General features: G+C 60.5%; 1 protein-coding gene across 1 annotated transcript in view; it reads left to right on the top strand.

The window, feature by feature from the left end:
• PPL (periplakin) overlaps positions 1-21,253 on the top strand; it is a 41,045-nt gene extending 19,792 nt beyond the window's left edge. Inside the window, exons 3-22 of the mRNA XM_036920510.2 lie at positions 3,668-3,822; positions 4,493-4,613; positions 5,083-5,208; positions 5,295-5,336; positions 6,435-6,596; positions 6,682-6,789; positions 7,705-7,800; positions 8,987-9,109; positions 9,211-9,357; positions 9,731-9,882; positions 10,742-10,839; positions 11,014-11,171; positions 12,011-12,189; positions 12,276-12,414; positions 12,975-13,168; positions 14,404-14,554; positions 15,260-15,343; positions 16,328-16,444; positions 16,875-16,967; positions 17,776-21,253. Coding sequence (XP_036776405.2) covers positions 3,668-3,822; positions 4,493-4,613; positions 5,083-5,208; positions 5,295-5,336; positions 6,435-6,596; positions 6,682-6,789; positions 7,705-7,800; positions 8,987-9,109; positions 9,211-9,357; positions 9,731-9,882; positions 10,742-10,839; positions 11,014-11,171; positions 12,011-12,189; positions 12,276-12,414; positions 12,975-13,168; positions 14,404-14,554; positions 15,260-15,343; positions 16,328-16,444; positions 16,875-16,967; positions 17,776-20,421 — 5,091 coding nt within the window. The 3' untranslated portion in view covers positions 20,422-21,253. The remainder of the gene's footprint in view (positions 1-3,667; positions 3,823-4,492; positions 4,614-5,082; positions 5,209-5,294; positions 5,337-6,434; positions 6,597-6,681; positions 6,790-7,704; positions 7,801-8,986; positions 9,110-9,210; positions 9,358-9,730; positions 9,883-10,741; positions 10,840-11,013; positions 11,172-12,010; positions 12,190-12,275; positions 12,415-12,974; positions 13,169-14,403; positions 14,555-15,259; positions 15,344-16,327; positions 16,445-16,874; positions 16,968-17,775) is intronic.
• Positions 21,254-21,281: the final 28 nt, after the last annotated feature.

Genomic DNA, 21,281 nt, shown 5'->3' with positions numbered 1-21,281 from the left:
CCAGTTTCCTCTTCTGCTGCCTGGGGCTAATGCTCACCTTGGGCCGGTAGGCGCTCTGGAGGGTTCTGTGCCATGCAGACGCTGGAGCAGCGCTCACACCATGAGCTGCTAGAGTGACCGTCTTCTCCTTGAACCCTCCGCCAGCCCAGTGGGGTTGATTTATACCCATTCTGTAGCTGGAGAGACTGAGGTTCAGAGAGGGCCGGGGTGACTAGTCCAGGGACATGACTGGCCCCAGGAGCATTGGGGAGGTGCAGTTGCCAGATTTAGCAAATAAAGATACAACGATCCAGGTAAACCTGAATTTCAGAACACAGTTTTTTTTTTTGGTATAAGTGTGTCTGTCCCATGCACTATTTGAGATATAATCTATGTTTTTGAAATTTGAATTTACCTGGGCAGTCTGTGTTTCATCTGCCTTCTTCCCCAGGTGATGACTCAGAGTTGGGTCCGGGAGACGGGGGGATTGTGGGTAGACAGATGCTAAGGGAGCTCAAGGCCTGGCAGCTCCAGGTGGTCCCCAGGCCCAGCCGTGGCGGCCCCCGCCTCTGACCACCCAGGGCCAGCCTACAGGTGCCCCAAGATATGAGGGGGGCAGTGGTGGGCTATCAGCTGGGCTGGGGTGAGAAATGGGGCGTGGGGACTGTGGGGGCAGGAGAGGCAAGTGGGGACTCTGCTCCCTGCCGGGGACCCTCCCTATGTCTCCCCCCCTGCCCTTGCCTGCCCCTCCACCCCCCCTTTTCCTGCCCCAGTGCCCCACCAATATCTTTTCCATCTGACCCACCCTAGTAGCCAGCCCCTCTTGGGAGTCTCTACTCCCCTCTCTCATGGCCGCTGTGTTTTCTTCCCTAAATGATAACAGCTCTTTGGGGAGTGTCCTTTTTTCCTCCTAATACAAGTAGTATGTGCTTGTTGCAAACATTTTTGAACTTCTAAACCAGTATAATGAAGTAAATTAAAATCATGTATAATTCCACCTCCAGAGAGATCTCTCAGCTATTACCTCGCCGGTGTATCTGCCTGTGTCCCGTGCGTATGTGCGTGTGGGTGAGAACAGGGTCCAGCCCTCTCACTGTATTTGCTTAGAGTGATGACTCACAGTAACAAGGATGTATTTGGGAGATGATTTTGAACTTTTTTTTTAACTTCAAATGAACAAACAGACATGAAAAACATGTTTTGAAGAAGGCGAGGATAAATCTTTTCTTTCCTTCCTTTTTTCAGAAAGGACATATTATTCACTTTATTATCCAAAAGTTTTCTTGAATTTTCCTATTTTTTAAAAATTGAAGTGAGACTCACATAACATCAAGTTAACATTGAAGTGAACATTCCGCGGCCTTCAGTGCATTCCCAGTGCTGTCCTCGCCGCCACCGTCCGGCTCGGTCCATCCCCGCAGAGGGAAACCCCGCAGCCATCAGCCTGCGCTCCCCGCTGGGACCCCTTACCTGCTTTCTGTCTCTACGGACTTGCTTATTCTGGACACTTCATGTAAATGGATTCCTATAACACGGGACCTTCTGTGTCTACCCAAAGCTTTAAATGCACATAGAAGCTGAAAGATTGGCGCAGGGAGCGTCCGTATCCTGACCGCCAAGCCCGGACCGGGGGCGTGTGCAGGACTTGCTGTCTCGCCTGCCCTTCGGCGTGTGTGTGCTTTTTTAGATACACTAGTGCTTGTGATTTGTTTCTACTTTTAAAAACCTTTTTATTGAAGTATAATGTACCTAAGGTACATAGAAAGTGTCCAAATGTTAAGAGTCCCCCATGCGCCCAGCCATCAGAGTTACCCGCATTCAAGTCAAGATAGAGAACAGCTCCCGGGGCGTCCCTGTGACCCTCCCGGTCAGAGTCCCGGCGAGGCCACTCCTCGGCCGGCCTCCCCGTCCTCATCAGTCTGCCGACTGCTTCCGCCGGGTGTTCTCCGGGCCAGGCTTTGAGAGGCCTTGCGCTCCCACCCAGCACCTGCATGAATTAGGCAATGATTAACTTACTTCTCCCTTTTGCAAAATTAATCTTTGACACTGTGACTGCCTGGGGCGCTGGGGGGAGCTTCTCATCACCTGGTGATGATCAAGTGGATAAAATTCCACCTGAGCCAAGAGCTGTGACATTTTTTTTGCAGTTTGTTTATTTTGGGCCAGACGCCCCCTGGGGTGGAGAGGTGTCCCGGCCCCACTGGCCTTCTGACCCGCGGGCCTCCCCTCCAAGCCCCTCGGCCCACGCTGAGTTGGTCAGGGAAGATGGGCTGGACACCTTTCCTCTCTCCGAAGGGAAGTCAAGTCTTTACTCTGTACCAGGTGCTACGTTGCCTCCATTCACGTCTTTTCCCTTTTGCGGTTGCTTCCTTTCTTTTCCTTTTTTAACCGCTTTATGGAGGCACATTTTAAGTATCATAAAATGTTCCCACTTCAAGTGTCCGCCACAGTGATTTTTAGTGACTTCGCCGAGTGGCACGGCCATTTCCATAGATCAGCTTCAGAACGTCTTCATCCCCTCGTAGAATCTCTTGGGCGCATGTTCGGTGCAGGCCTGTTGCACCCCAGCCCCTGGGCAAGCGCACTCATCCACTTTCTGCCTCGACGGGTCAGCTGGTTCAGGGCATTTCACAGGAGCTGGATCCTCTGTGTCCCGTGCTCTTCCTTGGGAGGCTCCATCATCTTCCTGCTGAGAGAGTCCTCTGGGATGCCTCTGCATTTTTCAAGTTAACATTGAAGTGAACATTCCGCGGCCTTCAGTGCATTCCCAGTGCTGTCCTCGCCACCACCGTCCAGCTCAGTCCATCCCCGCTGAGAGATCTCTCTGGCAGGCATTTTTCTTGTTCCCATTGCAGAGATGGGGACGCTGAGACCCAGCCAGGGGAGGGATGTCCGCCTCCAGGCCCCCAAGTAACCCTGGTCTGTCCTCAGCCATCGCTGCCTCGTCATTGCCTCCCCCTCGCAGTGTCCAGCCAAGCTCCACGAGTGTTGGCTCGGGGATTAACGGGCGGTGGTTGGAAACCTGCTGCCCTGACCGCCATTCATTGCTCTTCCCTGAACAAGCAGAGACCCTGGATTCATCAGTGACTTAGTGGTTGTACCTAACACCCAGCACCGTTCATTCTCACCATCTCGGCTGGTACCGCCTGGTGGGGGACACTCTCAGCTGTCACCCGGCGCCTGTTGTGGCTGCTGGCTGCCCTCCCGTCTTGTACCCTCCCCCTGCAGAGGCCCCATGCTTCCCCTTTAAGGATGGGTGGGGCCGTGTTGCTTCCTGCCTCCCTGCCTGCCTCTCTCTTGCTCCCATCCAGCCTTCTAGCCCCTGTGAGTTCAGTCACTGCTTGCCCTTTCCTGCCTCAGGGCCTTTGCATAGGTTGTTGCCTCTGCCTAGGACACTCTTCTCTCTGTCCTTCATTCTTAGCTTGTGTCACTGCCTCACAGGGGCCTCACCGACTCCCAGAGCTAAAGCCGGTTCTCCTCATTCCACCTGACATGTGTTTCCCTGGCAAACACCCACTTGTGTGAACCTGAAATCACCTTTGGGAGGTTCATCTGTTGACTGGCCTTTCTGGTGTCTCCTGGACCTGGCTGGCCCAGGGAGCCGCCCCCTCCTCCCAGCCTTCCTGTCCCTGCAGTGCCCACTGAGTCCCTGTCCTCTGTTCCCGCCTCTGTCTCATGATTCCCGCAGGACCTGGCCCGGCTGCAGGAGGGCCAGCAGCTCGCGCACCGGGACGTGACCCTGCAGAAGGTGTCGGACTCCGAGAAGCTGCTGTATTTGCTGGAGGCAGACTCGGCCATCGCCAAGCAGATGAGGCATCCCCAGGGGGACATGATCGCTGAAGAGTAGGTCCCTCTGGTTGGGGTCTCTGGGGAGCCCCTCTGGGCCAGGGAGGAGGGCTGCAGCCTGCTCAGGAGTCCACGCCAGGGTTTCCTGAGGGCCACCTAGATGCCGGGCACGTGCCCAGTGGCTTCATATTACCGTCATGACAGCCCAGTTTGCAGTCAGGGAAACTGAGGCTCAGAGTGCTGATCCCACCGTGCTGGTCGTAGTGCAGCCACAGCTCCTGACCCCTGTGCTGTCTGACCTCCAGGCTTTGGCGCATGAGCTCCCACTCCTGGAGGCCCGGCCGGCCTCCCGTGCCCACTGCTCTCACCTCGCTCAGGTGTGGGTGAATCAGCACCCAAGACACGTCCCTTGGCCCCTGCTGCCCCTGCCCCACCCTTGGCAGGGGCACGGGTCCCTGTGTGCCCCCTGCCTCCCTGCACTGTCCCTCTCATGGCCCACACCACCCCTGCAGCACCTGCTGGACGGTGGACCCTGGAGAGCAGCGGGCACCCCTTAGGCCCCGGGAAGCGTGGAGGGAGTGTGGACAGGAGGAGGAGGGTGCCAGTTCTCAGAGCCCACGGCCCCAGTCACACTGCCCTTCCAGGCACTGAGCAGCGTCCTGCGGGGGGGCAGGCAGTGCCCCTGCCAATGATCCCGCTGACCAGGGTGGCTGCTCTGCCCACTCAGCATCCGGCAGCTGAAGGAGCGTGTGACCGACCTCCGCAGGAAACACAAGCAGATCTACAGCCTGGCCGTGAAGGAGGTGGACCCGCAGGTCAACTGGGCGGCACTCGTGGAGGAAAAGCTGGTACGGGCTTGGCTTCAGCTGGGGAGGGGGCTGCGTGTGCACAGAGGACCCCACCGTCTGACAGACGCCGCAGGCCTGCTGGGGGAAGGCGGGGAGAGTCGTGTTCTCGATTTTCCTGATGTTTCTATTGATGAGAAGAGTAAGGCTCAGAGAGGTGTGTCACGTAGCTGAGGGTCACACAGCAGAAGTGGAGACTGGGACCCTCCTGGGATCACCCCCTAGCCCCCAGCTTGCTGGGGTCCTGGCAGGTTGGATGCAAGAGTCTGGGGGCCTGGCAGACTCCCCCAGCCATCTGCGACGTGAGTGGAGCCCGTGTGGACCTCGGAAGTTGCAGTGAATCAAACATGATGACAGGATAGATGGGATGGTGGAGGTGACAGCCACTCCCTGCGTCTCTCCGGGGCCACAGGGTGGGCTTAGTCCCAGCCCCCCCCCGATCCCCACCATCTCTCTGGCCGCCACCCCCCAGGATAAGCTGAGCAGCCAGAGCTTTGGGACAGACCTGCTGCTAGTGGACCAGCAGGTGGAGAAGCACAATATCTTCCACAACGAGGTCAAGGCCATCGGGCCTCACCTGGCCAAGGTCGGGGGCAAGGTAGGCACCGGCGGAGGAGTGGACCCCGGGAGGGAGGGGCTCGCCTGCAGCCCCACCCTGACCCGTGCCCTTGGCTCTGTCCTCAGGAGCAGAACAGTGACCTCCAGGCCAAGTACCAGAAACTGCTGGTGAGCAGCCCCCAGGGAACACGACGGGCGGGGTGGGAAGCCGGGGCTGCAGGAACAGGAAGCGTGCAGTTAACATGCCAGAAACAGAGGGGATTGAGTGGCCGGAGATGGTCCCCAAACCCCTCCCTGAGAGGCGCCTGGGATTGCCCTGTGCTCACGGAAAACCCTAATAGACGCTGCAGATACGGCCTGTCCTACAGTTTGCTTATTTCCTTGTTAAGCATCCTGTGTGTGCCAAGTATGATGCTTGTGCTTTATAAGAAGAAATTCTTATTTCCCTTTTTCAAAACCTTTAAAGAACGTTCTTTTTAAAACTACACGTGCAATGTGTAAATGCTCTCCCATTGCACACATTTCGAATGCATGGGATGTGACAATGCTGAGATGGTAGAGTACAGCCACGTGGAGGCTCCAGAGCTGCACCACCTCCGTGGACCCTTGGTGGGGAGACCATGGGTGAGCTGCTTAGCCTCATTTTCCTCATCTGTGAGCTGGAGTCACTTTGAGAGCCTGGTCTCTGAGGATTGCTGTGAGGATTGCCCTAATGTCGAAGACCTTAGCGCAGTCCCGGCACGTGGCAGGCCCCACGTATGTGTTCTTACTTGCAGAGCAAAACGCACCTTCCTTCCCCTGCAGCCTCCCCTGTGCCCCACCTCTTCTCATACATAAAACAGTAGCAGTTTGCTTCTGACATTCCGCCTTCTACATGGTGATCTTGATAGAGATAAAAACATTCGTGGCAGCTGCTGATGCTTATTGGGCACCAGCTGCATGCCAGCCTCTGTGCTCTAGGAGATCGCCCATGTTGTCATGCCCATTTTGCAGATGAGGAAGCTAAGGCCCCACAGAGATGCCAGTTCCACAAGGGCCTCATCTGTCTCTTCCGCGGCTGTATCCGCGGTGCCTGGAGTGATGCCTGGCACTTAGCAGATGCTCAGTAAACATTTGCTGAAGGAATGCACAAATCTTGGAGGGTTGGGTGACTGGTCCGTGGGAGGCCAGCCAGGGATGGGCAAGCTGGGCTTGTTGCCGGGCTGGCAGGTGCCCAGCCCCGCAGGAGGTATGCCGGGAGGCCTCAGCCCTGTCCCTGCCCCACAGGCAGTGTCCGAGGCTCGGCAGCGGCACCTGAGCTCACTGCAGGACTACATGCAGCGCTGCACCAACGAGCTGTACTGGCTGGACCAGCAGGCGCACGACCGCATGCAGTACGACTGGAGTGACCGCAATCTGGACTACCCCAGCCGCCGGCGCCAGTACGAGGTGGGTGCTGGGGCCCGGGAGCGGGCCGGGAAGGGGCACGGGGCTGCCAGCCAGCACTGAGCCCTCTCCACGACCCCTGATGCAGAATTTCATCAACCGGAACCTGGAGGCCAAAGAGGAGAGAATCAATAAGCTTCACAGCGAGGGTGACCAGCTGCTGGCTGCCGAGCACCCCGGGAGGAACTCCATTGAGGTGCGTGTGCCCCTGGAGGGGATGCTTCCTCCAGGGTGGCCTCAGGGCAGCCTCTGCTGTGGGCTGCCCAGGACTTGGGCAGTCCCCCAAGGTGGGGACATCCTGTGTCCTCTGTCTTTCCTTTTTTGCCGTCTTACCTTGCTCTGTCCAATCCTGCCTCCTCTCATCTTGATCCTCTACCTCAGCTGGGTGCCCCTCAGTCTCCAAGGGCTGCCATAGTAAATGACCACTTGGTGGCTTTGAGCGACAGAAACTGATTCTCTCACATAAAGCCTGGAGGCCAGAATTTTGAAATGAAGGTGTCGGCAGGCTTGTCCCCTCTGAAGGCCCTGGGGGGAGACCTTCCCTGCCTCGCTCCTGGCTGCTGGCGGGTCACCAGGAGCCTCGGTGTGCCCAGGCTCGGGCTGCATCGCCTCTCTGTCTGCACACGACTTCTCCCTTACTGTGTGTCAGCTCCTTCTCTTACAAGGACACCAGTCATTGGGTTTAGGATCTACCCTAAGCCCTGGGTTATTTCATCTTGAGATCCTTAAGCAGTTACCTGTGCAAAGACCCTGTTTCCAAATAAAGTTGCATTCTGCAGTCTGGGTGGACACAACTTTGGGAAAGGGAGGATACCCCTATTCAACCCCCTACAGTAACCTTTGTGAGAATTTTTAAAAAGCACCGCTTTGGGCAGACACAGCCCCTACTTGTCACTCGCCCAGTACACAAACCGAGCACCCTACATGGCTGCCCTGCTTGGCTCCTCAACATATCCCCTCTCTCCTCCGCCCACCCCCGGACAGGAGCTGGCCGCCTCTGTAGGAGCCACAGTGAGGCAGATGCCAGGTGCCCCTGCCCCCCACTCCTCCCTCAGCATCCCGGGCACTGGCCCAGCGGTGACCTGCCCCCCACCCCCCACCCCCCTCGCAGGCGCACATGGAGGCTGTGCACGCAGACTGGAAGGAGTACCTGAGCCTGCTCATCTGCGAGGAGAGCCACCTGAAGCACATGGAGGACTACCACCAGGTGCCCGCCAGCCCCAGTGCCTTACTGGGAGCTCTTGGTGCCTCTGTGCCTGTCACTCAAGGCCGTGGCGCTGATTCCTCAGGCGCCGAGCGGGGCCGCCTTCCCAGGCCTCCCAGTGCCCACGCTTCTGATGGCGTGCGCGAGTGTGCCCTAAGCTCTCCAGGCCCATATCTGTCTTCCCTGCGGGCGGGGCTGGAGAATCTGATTCACTGGTCAGCATGGGGCCCGGAATGAGCGTGTGGGGTTTTCATTTTGGTAAAATATATGTGACATGAAATTAGTCATTCTCCATAATGATGGGTGGCACTCACTACGTTCACAGCGTTATGTAGCCGCCAGCACTGTCCTTCCAAAGCCTTTTTACCACCCTGAACAGGACCTCTGGGCCCATCAGACACTTGCTCCCCAGCCCCTGGTAACCTCTACTTCCTTTCTCTGTGGATTAGCTGTTCTAGATTTCATACACATGGAATCACATGCTCTGCACCTTTTGGTATCCAGCCTCTCTCACTGAGCATGTTTTCCCAGTTTATGCTCATCGTAGCAGCACTTTTTATGGCTGAATAACATTCCACCGTGTGGCCGGACCTCATTGTGTCTGCCCGTTCTGCCACTGATGGGCGCCGGGCTGTGCCCACGGGAGTGCGCTCACAAGAGCTGCAGGTGATTATGACTGGGGATTCTTGAACTCAGTAAAGTAACTCCTGGTTTGGTGTCTAAGTCCTGCTGGGCTGTGTGCTCACAGGGATCCCGCAGTCTGCTCATGGCTGCAGCCCAGGGGACAGATGACAAAGAGTGACTCCAGAGGTGATACACTGAAGAATGGATGAGAGAATTGTCTAGAACAAAGCGGAGAGGGTTGTCTTACGTGTGTCAATAATTAGAAAGTATAGCATTAAGGGTGTCCCTGGCGCAAAGAGAAGAAAGTGATAGAACTTAGAGCTTGGCGGTGTGTATGTATGAAACCTTAACATGTGGGTTGGTGCAAGGGACCTGGGTTCCTCCCCACGAGGCCCCGAGGAAGCCGGGCCGGGGGGGCTGGGGGTGCCCCAAGCTGCCTGGCCTGTAGATCCCAGGGCTCGGGGAGGCCCAGCCCCACCCAGGGGTGGGCTTGCAGCCACAGCCGGGATTAGCATGAGTGTCCTGTGGTTGCCCGTCCATAACGGGGCCCCCTGGTCTCCCCTAGTTCCACAAAGACATGAAGGATGCTCGGGAGCTGCTGTGCAAGGTGGACTCAGACCTGGACCAGAAGTACAGCCCTGACTTCAAGGACCGATTCCAGATCGAGCTGCTGCTGCAGGAGCTGAGTGTGAGTGACGGGCCGCTGGGGCCTGCCTGCAGCTGCCGCCCGCCCGCCCGCCCGCAGGGCAGAGCCGCGTGGCCTCAACGGGCGCCCCCCCCTGTGCTCAGGACCAGGAGGAGGCTCTGGACAAGTACGAGCATGTGGTGCGGGGCCTGCAGAAGCGAGGGCAGCGGGTGGTGCCCCTCAGGTACCGCCGGGAGACGCCGCTTCAGCCCATCCCTGTGGAGGCGCTCTGCGACTTTGAGGGCGACCAGGTGAGGCCGGCCCACCCCACCTGCCTCTGTCCGTGGCACTGAAAAGGCTTGGTGGTGACATGGCTGGATGCGGGCCTCACACGTCAGGAGCTAGAGCCCACCCGCTGTTGGAGTCCCTGCCAGCCCCACGCCCTCCGCCGGCTGCCCTGGCCCTCTGTGGTGGGGGCTCCACAAGGGGGAATGCCGGTGGTGCTGGGCCCACAGGCCCGCCATGTCCCCTCCGTGGGGCCCCTTTCCACTGCCTATGGCACAACCTCTTCAGGAGGGCCTGAGAGACAGCTCCCCAGGTCCAAGACGGGAGGCGCAGCCGGTGACAGGGCCCAGCCAGCCGGGCAGGCATCTCCATGCGTCCCGACCGGTCTGCCCCTGCCAGGGCCCGATCTCCCGGGGCTGCAGCTATACCCTGCAGAGCAACAATGGGGAGAGCTGGGACCTCACCGACAGCGCGGGTAACAAGCTGAGCGCCCCCGCCGTCTGCTTCGCGGTCCTCCCCACCGACCCCGAGGCCCTGGCTCTGGCTGACAGGTACTGGGGCAGGGGAGCCGGGTTCGCGGGCGCCCTATCCCCCACCCCTGGGCCCCTCAGGCCCCGTTCACAGCCCCGGCCTCCTGGCCCAGCCTCAGGCCCCGCACCCCCTGGCGGTACGGGAGGGAGAGACGCTGTCGCCTGCCAGCCTGCTTACGTGAGTGTCCGGCGGTGGGCACAGGCCTCCGCAGGTGTCTCGGCCTTTGCTCCTGCTGCTCCCACTACCCGGCCATCTGCCTGCGGCCTGCTTGGCTCAGGCCTCTCAGCTTAGGACTCAGCTCTGGGGTCCCTCTTGTGGGAAGCCTCCCCTGACTGCCCCTCGTCCCCCACCCTGGCCCCAGGGGTGGGGCTGCCCCTCGGCTCCCGAGCGCCTTCTCCCGCTTCACGTACTGCTGGTGGGATGCCCTTTGTGTGCGTCCATCTCACCGGGCAGGGCTTCTTGGGGTTCACTGTCTCCAGGCCTTGCTCAGTGCAGAGCACCCCAGAAAGCCTCGCTGAATTGGTGACTCAAGGAATGCCTTCACGTAGTCATTCAGCATGTATTTATTGAGCACCTACTGTGTACTGCTCCCTCAGGGAGCACCTCGGTGGGGAAGACAGGACCAGGGATAATTTTAGGTAGTGAGACTTGCTATGAAGAAAAAAGTGGAAAGGAGAGAGAGAAGGAAGGGGGTCCGTGTGAAAGTGGAAGGGAGAAAGACAGCATCATGGCGAATCCATTGTGTGTACTGGCTTCTCAGAGTGTTTGGTGAGCTGTGTGACTCCTCTGGGCCATGTGCCCAGCCAGAGGCCAGGGCTCCTGCGTCTGGTTGGAGGGGGAGTGGGCTGCCCTGGCCCCAGCCCACCTTTGCTCCCACAGCCTGGACAGCCGGTTCCGGAGTGTGCAGCAGAAGGCAGCGGTCAGCAGAGGGGCCCTCCAGCAGCGCTACCAGGTGCTGAAAGCAGAGAACCCCGGAGGTGGGTGCCGGGCCACTGCCCAAGGCTCTAGGGGGACACTAGGGCGGCGCTGAACCCAGGGTCTGTGCTGCAGATGGGAATGTGGGTCAGTCATGGGGGTGTGCGGCTGGGCTGGCCCTTCCCTGGGCCGCACACCCTCCCCTGCCACGTGCTTCTCTGATTTCCCTCTGGCAGATGCTTCCGACTTGCAGGGGCGGCAGCTGCTCGCTGGCCTGGACAAGGTGGCCAGCGACCTGGACCGGCAGGAGAAGGCCATCACGGGGATCCTGCGGCCGCCACTGGAGCAGGGCCGCGCGGTGCAGGACAGCGCCGAGCGGGCCAAGGACCTCAAAGTACTGCCCACTGGGGACACGGGCTGGCCCCTTGGGGCCCTGCTTAAGATCTCATCCCTGTGGGGGTCCTGGTGCTCAGTGGGGACCACCTACCACATGTACCCTTAGTCCTGATCTGTGGCAGTCGGGGGGCTGCTGTAGGTTGAGGATTGAGGGGATGCCTGTGTCTTAGCACCCTAGACACATCCCCAGGAGGAAGAGCTGGTGAGGCCCAAGCTCCCCGTGCACAGCTTGTCACCTGCGGGCTCACAGCGGCACCCAGGGCAGCAGTGACTGCGGCCTGAGCAGCTCAGCACTGAGCCCGGGGGAGGCTGTGGTGCCCAGCAGCACACGGGCTTCCGAGTTACAGAGCTGCTCGCTGGTTGCTTGGCCACAGACACGTTATTTAAGCCCAAGCCTCAGTTTCTTCCGCAAAGTGGGCTGGTCCCCACTCCGGGGGCCTCACAAGGACGGAGCAAGACGATGCATGTGGGTGCCATCCACCACCCCCCTTTCACCCCCCAGCCTCTCAAGTCCTCAGTGCCCGCTCTCTGAGGGAAGCATGACCTTTCCTGGTTTACAGAGGAGGCACTGGCCCTTGATGCGGCCTTACATCAGGGCTGGTAGGGACCGAGTCGGGGCCCAGAGGACGCTCAGCAGTGGGCAGTCAGAGGGGCTCCGGCACCGCCCTTCCTGCGCTGTTTGGAGGTGTAGGATTCTCACCCTGAATGGGAGGGCAAGTACCTGCCTCGCAGGGTTGCGTCCCCAGCAGCTCCAGCTGTCCCTTGAGGTGTGGTCGTGCCCCAGGGGGCAGGGGGCCACCCAGCTGCAGCCAACACGAGGGGCTGTGGTCCCCACAGAACATCACCAACGAGCTGCTGCGGATTGAGCCTGAGAAGGCGCGCGGCGTGGCGGAGGGCGAGGCGTTCGTGCGGGCCCTCCCGGGCAGCGGCAGTGCGCCCCTGCTGAGGACCCGGGCGGAGGACACTGAGCGCAGATACGAGCGCCTGGCGCAGCTGCTGCACTCGGCCCAGGAGAAGTGGGTGCCGGCGGGCAGCGGGGAGCGGGGCGGGGCCAAGGGGCCAGGCAGGCACCCCCTACCCCGACCCCTGACCATGTCCTCAGGTTAGATGTCGCCAACCGCCTGGAGAAGAGCCTGCAGCAGGGCTGGGAGGTGCTGGCTGTGTTCGAGAACCAGCTAGCCCAGGATGACACGGTGCCTGAGCCCGGCCACGCCTTGGACAGCAGGAGGCAGGAGCTGGTGGTGAGTCTGGGAACTCTGGGCCTCACGAGCCCTTCTGTAAAGGTGCTCCCACCCCAGCACCTCTGGACAGAAGAGGGCACCAGGGCAGGGACACTCCAGGTTTGGAACGCCTGCACTGTGCCAAACTGTAAGTTGCAAACAGAGGCCAATGGCACAGATCCCAGCTGCTCACGCTGTGTGTGTGTTCTCCAGTAAACTCTCTGCATGACCACCTGGTTCTGCGTGCTCAGGGCAGGTCAGCGCCAGCATCTGCTGTCTTCACACGCCTGTCTGGCCGTCGTAGGCAGTCTATGCCCCTGCGGAGGCCCCTTTCTCATACACCAGCTCACAGAGTCCTTGCCCTTGTTGAGTCCCCACCTCGGAGCTGAGGAAGTTGGCTCGGACAGTGGAGCCTTCCTGAGGCAGCTGCCAGCCCCTCCAGTCCTGGGCATGGGGTCACAGGGCACATGTTCCCTGGGCTGCCGGCTCCCGAAGCAGGAGGCCCTGGGAGCTGGGTGGTGCTGCCTGGCCCCTGGAGGTCCCGGCCACGGCAACTTCCGTCGGCCCCTCTGTCCCGGCAGGCCCTGGTCTCCGAGCTGCAGGCCCAGAAGCCCCTCCTTGCTGAGGTGGAGCGGAACCTGCAGGCAGCCAGGCAGTGCTGCAGCTCACTGGCCAGCCGCTTCCAGGAGCACTGCCCCGACCTGGAGCGCCAGGAGGCCGAGGCGCACAAGCTGCACCAGCGCTTCGACAGCCTCCGCCAGCAGGCTGAGCTCAGGTGAGGGGCCGTCTGTGGGCGGTCACGGCCTGGGCTTGGCCAGTCTGCTCAGGCTGCCAGAGGCTGCTTTCTAAATAATTCTTTTGAGAAAAGCAATAATACATAAACAAGTCAAGGTGATCATCATGCCCAGCCCTTCCCACCCCAGGTAAGCACCGCTAGCCTCCGGGGACCCGTCCAGGACTGCTGTGCCCAGCTGGGCAGGTAGGCGGCGCTTGGGAGATGCCACCCTGGGTACTCTGCCCAGCTGTTTTCCCGTCACGTGTCCTGCCAGCCTCCTGGGTCGTTAAGTAGTCCCTTCCCTCCTCTTCACTTTCTGGAAGGCTTGTATGGAATTGAATTGCTTCCTTAAATGCCAGGTCGGATTCCCCAGTGATGTGTGGGACGGATTCTAACACAGACTCAGCCTCGGACAGACACTGGACACTAGGTCATCCAGTTCATGAACCATCTTCCCTAGATGGTGTCTCTGGAGGAGATTTGTCCATCTCATCAAATCGTTGAATTTTTTGGCATAGAATCTTCCATTGTATTCTCTGATCCTTTTACTGTCTGCAAGGTCTTGAGCGGGTGTCCTCTCTCATTCCTGACGTTCTAGCTTCTGTCCGTGTGTCGGTCTATCCTTTCCTCCCCGGTCATTCTGACTGACGTCTGTCAGCTTATCGACAGTGCCGAAGCGCTGGCTTCGGCTCCTGCGCGCTCTCCGGTCTCCTGTTTCAGTTCCCACCTGCCCTTGTCTGTTCCCTGCTGCTGCTCACGTTCGGTTCCGTCTGCGCCGCTGAAGGCGGGAGCCTGGACCGCTGATCTGAGAGCTGCCTTCTCGGATGCAAGCACTTGGTGCCACATAGTTCCCTCTAAGCACTGCTGTCTGCGGGCTCCACAGATTCTGACATTTTTATTTTTGGTGAGCTCAGAAGACTTCCTCACCTCCCGTGTGGTTTCTCCTTCACCTAGTAGGTTACACAGGTCTCGTGACACACAGTGGGCATCTCTGTGGTTCAGTACACGTGGGCCAACCTGCCCCTTAAACGCAGTGGAGCACTCCGCTTCACATCGTAATTCACTTAACTTCTCCCTAGGTTATGCCACTTAAATTACACCTGGTGTCTGCTCCCAAACCCCCCACATGCTTTTGAAAAATGATCACAGATGACTTCCTTACAAAGGGATGGGGGCAGCTTTCAGCCAGGTACCCCCTTGCCGTGCCGGAGGCCTGACTGTCTTTGCGCCCGCAGGGCCCAGAGCCTGCAGAGCGCCAGGGCCGCTTACGACGACTACCGCGCTGGCTGCGACCGTGTGCTCCAGCTCCTGTCCCGCACCCCCAGCTACGAGCCCCGGGAGACAGACAGCCTCAGCCAGGTGGAGACCAAGCTGAACAATCAGAAGGTAGGCGGCCGCCCCCACCATCAGAGGCACGCGGCGGCAGGGGGTCGGCGGGCAAGGCCTGGAGGAGCTGTGCCCTCGTGGGGCCCTGGCTCCCAGTGCCTGCCTCTCGGAGAGCAAGGACAGCCTCGCTAACCCCTCCCTGCTCAGTGCCCAGCACGGGGCCTGGTCGGCTGGACGCACGCCGCAGGCCGGCTGAGTGGGCGAGTGGCTGCAGAAGCGCCCGCAGAGCCCTGCTGGGGAGCAAGCCCACCTCCAAAGTTCAGAGTCCTGGCGCCTCAGAGGGCAGCGATGCCCTGGCCTGAGAGACGACATGGGGCCCGGGAGCCTAGATGCAGAATCCCAGTTCCCCCACTAGCCACATCCCCACGGGCAGGTCCCTGGACTCCGGGTGCCTCGGGCTCCTCACGCAGCTGGAGGTAGCAATGGGGCTTACCTCCAGGGCTGCTGGCAGGACGGACGCGAGAGCCTAAGGGACAGGCCAGAGCGGTGCCCGACGGGTGACTCGCACACGTTCGTTTCCTGAGGAGGATAATTACCTTCTTGACCCTTCTTCACAGGCCCCAGAACTGCCTTTTGTGACACACGACTGTATACGAGGAAGCCATTCATTATACTTTGTACTACAGAAGAGTACTTTCAGATTCTAAGGAATCCGGCTACTGGATGGAGGTTTTGTTGATTTTTTAAGTCTCTGTTGTTTTACAGAACCTGCTGGATGAAATAGCGGGAAGGGAGCAGGAGGTGCAGAGCATCTGCGCCCTCTCCCAGCGGTACCAGCAGGCTGTCAAGGTGAGCCACCTGCCTGTGGCGGAGACCAGCAGGGGCCTCCTTCCTCCGAGTGGGCTGGGGGAGGGGCCCTGGGCCTGGCACGGTCGTCCCAGGCACTGCGGGCAGCTGTGCAGACGGGCACAGCCCTTTGGGAGAACCGTATGGTGCCAGACATCAGATGCCAGGAAAGGGCTTCCTACTATTTGAAGCAGTAAATGGGGGGAATTTATCCTGAAGGGATAAATAGAAAAGTGCAGGATAAACAAAACCATTGTCCCAGCGTTCTTTACACACCAGCAGAACACTCTAGAAAGAGCCTGCGAGGCCAGAGCAGACGAATGGGCATGTGAATTATCTGTCTACTTGATGGATTACAAAGTCATCAAATAGATCAATAGGAGGATTAGAAGGTGGTAACGGGAAAAGGGTTAAATGAAGAGAGCAAAATGTCGCACTCGCTAGACCTGGAGGGACGCTCTGGGCGGAGGGGGCGCTCTGGGTGGAGGGGCGCTCTGGGCGGAGGGGGCGCTCTGGGCGGAGGGGTGCTCTGGGCGGAGGGGCGCTCTGGGCGGAGGGGCGCTCTGGGCGGAGGGGGCGCTCTGGGCGGAGGGGTGCTCTGGGCGGAGGGGCGCTCTGGGCGGAGGGGCGCTCTGGGCGGAGGGGCGCTCTGGGCGGAGGGGGCGCTCTGGGCGGGGGGGCGCTCTGGGTGGAGGGGGCGCTCTGGGCGGAGGGGCGCTCTGGGTGGAGGGGGCGCTCTGGGCGGAGGGGCGCTCTGGGCGGAGGGGCGCTCTGGGCGGAGGGGGCCCGTGGGCCGACCCTCTCATCGCACAGTGGTCAGGGAAGTAGCCGCATGCTGTCGACACACCGATGGCTCTCCTAACTGCTCGGCCGTCGGGGCGGGACCCAGCTGGGCAGAAGGCCCTTGCAGTTGGGTGGAAGGGACAGAACGACGCTCTGGTTGCAGCTGCCCTTGGCTGCCCTCTGCCATGTCTCTCTCTCATGCAGGACTATGAGTTAGAAGCAGAGAAACTCAGGTCCCTTCTTGACTTGGAGAACGGAAGGAGCGGCCACGTGAGCAAGAGGGCCCGGCTGCAGTCCCCCGCCGCCAAAGTGCGGGAGGAGGTGAGCCCTGCGGGCCGGCCGCTCCTCCCGGGAGCATGGTGTGCAGGCCTCGGGACACACACACAGCCGGGAAGCGGGGGTGCGAGCCCGCCTGGGTGCAGACAGGTTTGGTTAAGATGATGGACTTGTCCCGGGGGGTGATGTTGATATGCCTGGAGAGACAGGCCGCCAGGGGCGTCTGGGCCAGACCCGTGGATTTGGCAGGTTCCCGCTTTGCCCGCCTCAGTAAGTACGCCTGGAGGTCCTTCTGCACATGACAGTGTTAAGGCTCAGAGACAGGCCTGCTCCGGTCCGCCCTCAGCCGGGTGGGACTGTGGTGTGACTCCAGGTAGGAAAGGGTGACAGGCTGCCCTCTCTCCCCAAGTGCCAGACTTAAGGCTGTCCAGCTCTTTCTCGCCTCGACTGTTGACTCCTGTTTGCTGTCTGGCAGGAAGCGGCTCTTACTGCCAAGTTCGCTGAAGTCAACGCCATCAACAGACAGAGACTGCAGAACCTAGAGTTTGCTCTGAATCTACTGAGACAGGTAATGGATCCTAGGAAGACACTCAAAATTATCCCAGCAGGTGGGAAATCAGACTGACTCTGCCTCAGAGAAACAGCCTGTGAACTGCAGGGAGTGCTGCCTGCTCAGAGCCAGGGCAGCACGGAACGTGGCCCGGCCCAGGCTGGTGCTGCCCGTGGCCTGACTGTCACGAGGTATCCCACGCAGCCAACTCTGGCTGAGCACCCAGGCAAAGGCAACTTATTTTCACAAGTCCGTAATGTTTGTGACAGCATCATAATGGCAAGAAACTGGGAGCAACCGATAATCATAAACAATGGGTGATAACTAAGTTAGGGTCTGTCTGTACACCGGGAGGCGGGCTGTGCCGGTCCATCACTGGGGTGCCCCCCCCCACTCCCTCCATCCTCCCCCTCTCCTTCTCACCCACTCCCTCCCTCCCTCTCCCTCCTTGTCTGTCTCTGTCAAGTACAATAATCAGGGTGCAAAACAGGGCACTACAGTTTGGGCACAGAAAACATGTGGGGTGCACTATAAGTTTATGTGCCACAAAGATGACAGATTCCTCTAGAAACTGGACCAGAGGTGGGAGACTGTGCTTTCACTCCACACTCTTCTGTGGTTGTGAAATGTTTTACCTAAACTAGTTGTCTCACTATTTTCAAAAGAAACCCTAGAACTCTAGTGAGCCTGGCGCTACGGGGGTCCTTGGGGATCCCAGGACAAAGCAGTCTGACCTGTTTGCAGGTGACCCGGGTGCACTCCGACCAGGCGGGGACAGGCCGTGCGGAGAGTCTGGCTTTAACATGCACTGTCTTCTCCTTCCCAGCAGCCAGAGGCAGGCGTGACCCATGAGGCCCGGCAAGGGAGCCAGCCGGGCTCGGGAGGGGAGGAGACGTGGAGGCTTCAGAAGGAGCTGGATGAGGAGTCCGAGCGGAGGCAGCAGCTGGAGAAAGAGGTCCGGAGTGTCCGGGAGGAGGTCCAGGTTCTGCAGAATCAGAGCCCCCAGGAATTGGTGGTGAGGAAGGAGGTGCTGAAGAAGGTGCCGGAGCCTGGGCTGCAGGAGAGCTTCCAGCAGATGCAGCGGACTCTGGCGGACGAGCAGCACAAGAACCAGCTGCTGCGGGAGGAGCTGCAGGCGCTGCGGCAGCGGCTGCGCGCCCTGGAGCAGGAGGCTGCGGGCGGGGGGCAGGAGTTCGTGGTCACGGAGGTGCTGCGCATCGAGCCGGACAGAGCCCAGGCGGACGAGGTCCTGAGGCTGCGGGGGGAGCTGGAGGAGCTGCGGCGGCAGAAGGGCACCCGGGAGGCAGAGGCGGCCCTCCTGCAGCGGCGCATCACCGCCCTGGCCCGGGAGAAGGACCGGGCGCAGGAGAGGGTCACCGAGAAGGAGGTGGTGAAGCTGCAGAATGACCCCCAGCTGGAGGCGGAGCTCCAGCAGGTGCAGGAGGACCAGGAGCGGGAGGCCAGGCTCCGGGAGACGCAGGAGGAGGAGCTGAGCTTCCTCCAGGACAAGCTCAAGAGGCTGGAGAAGGAACGGGCTATGGCTGAGGGGAAGATCACAGTCAAGGAGGTGCTCAGGGTGGAAAAGGATGTGGCCGTGGAGAGGCAGGTCGGTGACCTCAAGCGCCGGTACGAGGACGAGGCTGCCAGGGCCCGCGCCAAGCAAAGGGAGAAGACTGAGCTGTGCCGCAAGATCTGGGCCTTGGAAGAGGAAAATGCCAAGGTGGTGGTGCAGGAGAGAGTGCGCGAGATCGTCCGGCCCGACCCGCGGGCCGAGCGGGAGGCGGCGGACCTGCGCCTGGAGCTCGTGGAGCAGGAGCGCAAGTACCGGGGCGCCGAGGAGCAGCTGAAGAGCCACCGGAGGGAGCTGGAGGCGCTCCGGCAGCGGGGCCCCCAGGTGGAGGTCAGGGAGGTGACCAAGGAAGTCATCAAGTACCAGACCGACCCCGAGGTGGAGGAGGAGCTTCAGAGGCTCAGGGAGGAGATCGTGGACAAGACCCGGCTCATCGAAAGGTGCGGCCTCGAGATCCACCAGCTGAAGCGAGAGATCCAGTCCCTGAAAGACACCAAACCCCAGGTCCAGACCAAGGAGGTGGTCCAGGAGGTCCTCCAGTTTCAGGAGGACCCCCAAACCAAAGAGGAAGTAGAGTGTTTGAGGGCCAGACTGTCAGAGGAGCAGAAGCAGCAGGTGGACCTGGAAAGGGAAAGGGCTTCCCAGGAGGAGAAGGTCGCGCAGAAGGAGCAGGAGCTTGCCCGGGTGAGGGAGAAGGTGGTCCAGCAGGAGGTGGTCAGGTACGAGGAGGAGCCCGGGCTGCGGGCCGAGGTGGACGCCTTCACGGAGAGCATCGACGTGGAGCTGCGGCAGATCGACCGCCTCCGCGGGGAGCTGCGGCGGCTGCAGCGCCGGCGGGCCGAGCTGGAGCAGCAGCTGGAGGAGCTGCCGCGGGAGCGGCAGGCGCGCAGGGAGGCCGAGCTGGAGGTGCAGCGCCTGAAGCGGCGGCTGGCTGAGCTGGAGGAGGAGGAGGGGGAGGCCCGGGGGGCGGTGGTGCCGCGGCAGGACCCCCAGCAGGCCGGGGAGCACGCTGTGCTCAAGCTGCAGCTGGAAGAGGAGCGGCACCGGCGGCAGGTCCTGCACAGCGAGCTCGAGACCCTGAGAAGGCAGCTCGCCGCCCTGGAGAAGGCGGAGGTCAGGGAGAAGGCGGTCTTCTCCGAGCGCGTCCGGGTGGAGAAAGGCGACACGGAGCAGGAGATCCAGGAGCTCAAGGGCAGCCTGGAGGAGGAGAGGCGGGGCACGCGGGAGCTGGACGCCGACGTGAGCCGGCTGGAGGCCAGGCTGTCGGAGCTGGAGTTCCGTAACTCCAAGTCGTCCAAGGAGCTGGACTTCCTGAGGGAAGAGAACCACAAACTGCAGCTGGAGCGGCAGAACCTGCAGCTCGAGACCCGAAGGCTCCAGTCAGAGATTGAAATGGCAGCGACAGAGACCCGGGACTTGCGACACTTGGCCGCGGGGGGCTCGGTGGGGAGCCCCGACTCCCGACTCTGGTCCCTGGAGCAGGAGCTGGACGCCCTCAGGAGGCTGTCCAAGGACAAGGACCTGGAGATCGGCGAGCTGCAGAAGCGCCTGGGCTCCACGGCCGTCAAGAGGGAGCAGCGGGAGAACCACCTGCGGCGCTCCATCGTGGTCATCGACCCCGACACCGGCCGGGAGCTGTCCCCGCAGGAGGCCCACCGGGCCCGTCTCATCGACTGGAACATGTTTGTGAAACTCAGGAGCCAGGAGTGTGACTGGGAGGAAATATCGGTGAAGGGTCCCAACGGGGAGTCCTCGGTGATCCATGACCGGAAATCCGGCAAGAAGTTCTCCATTGACGAGGCCCTGCAGACCGGAAGGCTGAGCCCGGCTCAGTATGACCGCTACGTCAACAAGGACATGTCCATCCAGGAGCTGGCTGTCCTGGTGTCTGGGCAGAAGTAGCCACCACCCTGCCCTCTGCCTCCATGGAGGCAGACAGCTGGCTCTCCTGCCCAGTGCCCTCCTCCCTGGCCCTGGGTGGGCTCCCGGTCCATGCAGAGCCAAGCGTGCTACCCACACCCTCGCCGTCAGGCTGCTCAGAGCCCGCACACCAATCAGCAGGACGGGCACTGGCCGGACTGTCGCTCAGCCTGGGTGACTGACCTGCTTTTCCTCCGATGATGTGGCAGCCACCCTGCCCGTCTTTTCCCTCCTTTTCCTACAGTGGACTGCAGTGGTCTCAATAGGCTCCTGGTGTGGCACCTGGGAGCAATCCAAACACTAACGCAGGTGACTAAGGCGGACAAGCCCCCTCCACGGCAGCAGCCTTCACACCCGGGTGGGGGCTCCAGGGCAGAAAGGCAGCCACCACACACCTTCCTCTTCATCAGAGGACTAGGCCCCTCCGGGATTCTGGCTCAGAGCTGACCTCCTGCCCCAGGCCCTCTGGGGAGGCAGATCAGGGCCCTGCCCCAGAAGACGGCAAAGAAAACACAAGTGTCTGGCCCTTGGTGCCAGAGTGAAGGTGTCCTGTCAGCCGGCCTGTCCAGGAAAAGGCACCATCGTCAGCGTGTCTGGCTCTGCAGTGACTTTCACCGTGGACAGTGCTGCAGTCAGTCTCAGCGTCAGCGCCTTGCAAGCCTCGCTTATCGTCTCGTTGCTGAGGTGCACTACCCAGTGGACTTCTCGCCGGATGAATTTCAGGTTCTCTCTGTCTCATGTATTATGTGGGAAAACGGGAAGTAGGGAACTCTATTGATAGCACAAAAATAAACACCTGGTGGCTTGATTCTGATTTCATGGCAGTGTGTTTCTTCCTCTTT

Source organism: Manis pentadactyla, chromosome 10 (genome assembly GCF_030020395.1).
Source record: "Manis pentadactyla isolate mManPen7 chromosome 10, mManPen7.hap1, whole genome shotgun sequence".
Lineage (NCBI taxonomy): Eukaryota > Metazoa > Chordata > Mammalia > Pholidota > Manidae > Manis > Manis pentadactyla.
Note: the sequence above shows the minus strand (reverse complement) of the source record. Positions and strands in the feature narration are given on the sequence as shown.